Raw genomic sequence first — 2,145 nt, 5'->3', positions numbered from 1 at the left:
TAATACAGACCTAGAACTGGAATTTCTTCCTTTTGAAAATGAAATTACATCACTACTAAGCATACCACTAGACTTGAAATTATTGGGCTCTAACAAGTAGAGACCTTCTCTAACTTCACCAAAAACTTGAAGACTCCTCATTGAAAGGCCCTGCAACAGACACCCACTAGATGTAAGTAGAAGATTATACTTGAATTGCACACAGAACTTATGAACAGATAATAAATTATATTTAAAATCTGGCACATGAAGGACATTAGTTAAAACATGACCTGGCAGAATTGATATACTCCCAATATGAGTAATACTTACCTTGAAAGTGTTAGGTAAATTAGTGTTTAAAGATACTGGGAGTGAATTTAGAAACAAGAAAGAATTGGGGTCAAAACACATATGTTCTGATGCTCCAGAATCAATTATCCAGGAATATGGTTTCAAACTAGTAAATACTGATCCTGAGTATTTCATAATAGTACCAACCACAGCATTTGCATTAATTCCTGATCCTCCACTCTGTGCTGATTTTGCCTGTTTGTATATATCCATCATCTCTGCAATTTGTTCCTTGCTAAAATGTTGTCCAAAACTGATGTTGTTGCCCTCATTGTTCTGCCCTGTTGCATTGCCTTGACATGATTTTGATAAGTCTTTGGGTTAGTGAATTCAAAGTTATCTGGGAAGCCAATCAGTCTGTAACAGTCTTCTTGTGTATGTCCTATCTTCCCACAATAGGTACAAGACAGATTAGGATTGTATTTCTTCTTCCCTCTGTATTTCTACTGTTGTCTTGCAATGTTTTGAGCTGCATTGTTGAACTTCTGACCAGCCACTGTTCCTTTAGGGCCTTGATTTCTGAATTTCTGATTATTCCTTCCTTGTCCTGCTGCCATGAAGGTTGCAAAATCAGGAAAATTTGATTGTTTTCCCTGTCCAGCCACCATGAATGATGCAGAATCTAAACTGAAATGTGCATTTGCATATATTTCCCTTTGATTCTCATCCTGTAAAAGTAGTGAGTATGCAATGTCCATTCTAGATAAAGGACTCATCATAAGAATGTTTCCCCTAGCTTGTGCATATTCATTCAATCCCATCAAAAATTGAATTAACCTTTGATCTTCCAAAGACTTAGTCAGCTTAGCTTTTCCCTCACATAAATATACACATGAACAGGTTATGGTTACATTTAGAGCATCTAATTCATCCCACAGTCTCTTAAGCTTGGAGAAATATCCAGCAATATCACTGTTACCTTGTGTTAAACTTGACAGCTCCTTTTGGAGGTGGAAGAGTTTGGCACCATTGGATTTGCCAAATCTTTGTTCCAAGCTGTCCCAGAGTTCTTTAGCTGTTTTTGAGTAAATCACACTGTCAGCAATGTCTTTTGACAGTGCATTTAGAATCCAAGATGTAACCATGTCATTGACACAACTCCACTGCTCATAATTAGTAGAGTTCAGATCTGGAGCCTTGCAAGCCCCATTGATGAATCCAAGTTTCTTCTTGGCTGATAGGGATAGAAGAATGGATCTCTTCCATCCTGGGTAACCTCTTCCATCAAACACAGTGTTGACTAGGGTCATCCCAGGTGAATCTGAGTGATTGAGATGATATGGATGTTTGATATCATATCCTGCTGCCGTAGGGGTGTTTCCAGTATCTGCAACTACAGCTGTTGTGGTTTCACCAGTTACACTCATCTTCTTTCACTTAGAGCTGAAGGATAGATTTTGGTGATTGATGATTGATGTTGGATCGAGCTCACTTCTCTGATACCATGAAGAATTTTGAAGACTTAGCTATGCAGAAATCATGAATTAGGCGACTGAAGAGATAGAGAAATTTTTTGTGTATTGATTCAATTTTTTGTACATGTATATATATACAATTGAGTATTGAATAAAATAAAGAAAAAGGAAAGTTGCTATTTACACTTGTCCTATTTGTATTTGTCTATTTGCAACAGAAAAATTCTATCCTAACTAATTGATATTCCTTCACGTGACCTTCAGATGAGGTAGGAAGCTTCTACCAATTAAACAAATCAAAGGTCTAGATTTAATCCATCAGGAAAAGATGTGTGGCTATGATTAGCCACTCCAAAGTCTGATGTGTGGCTGTGATTTCATAACTTCTTACAAACTA

At 37.0% G+C, this 2,145-nt stretch overlaps 1 protein-coding gene across 1 annotated transcript; it reads right to left on the bottom strand.

The window, feature by feature from the left end:
• Positions 1-776: 776 nt before the first annotated feature.
• Positions 777-1,700, bottom strand: LOC109239438. The gene has a single exon (XM_019406007.1). The coding sequence runs from the start codon at positions 1,698-1,700 to the stop codon at positions 777-779; it is 924 nt and encodes a 307-aa protein (XP_019261552.1).
• Between the last annotated feature and the right edge of the window lie 445 nt (positions 1,701-2,145).

This window comes from Nicotiana attenuata, unplaced genomic scaffold (assembly GCF_001879085.1).
Source record: "Nicotiana attenuata strain UT unplaced genomic scaffold, NIATTr2, whole genome shotgun sequence".
NCBI lineage: Eukaryota > Viridiplantae > Streptophyta > Magnoliopsida > Solanales > Solanaceae > Nicotiana > Nicotiana attenuata.
This window is presented reverse-complemented; position numbering and strand designations above follow the sequence as displayed.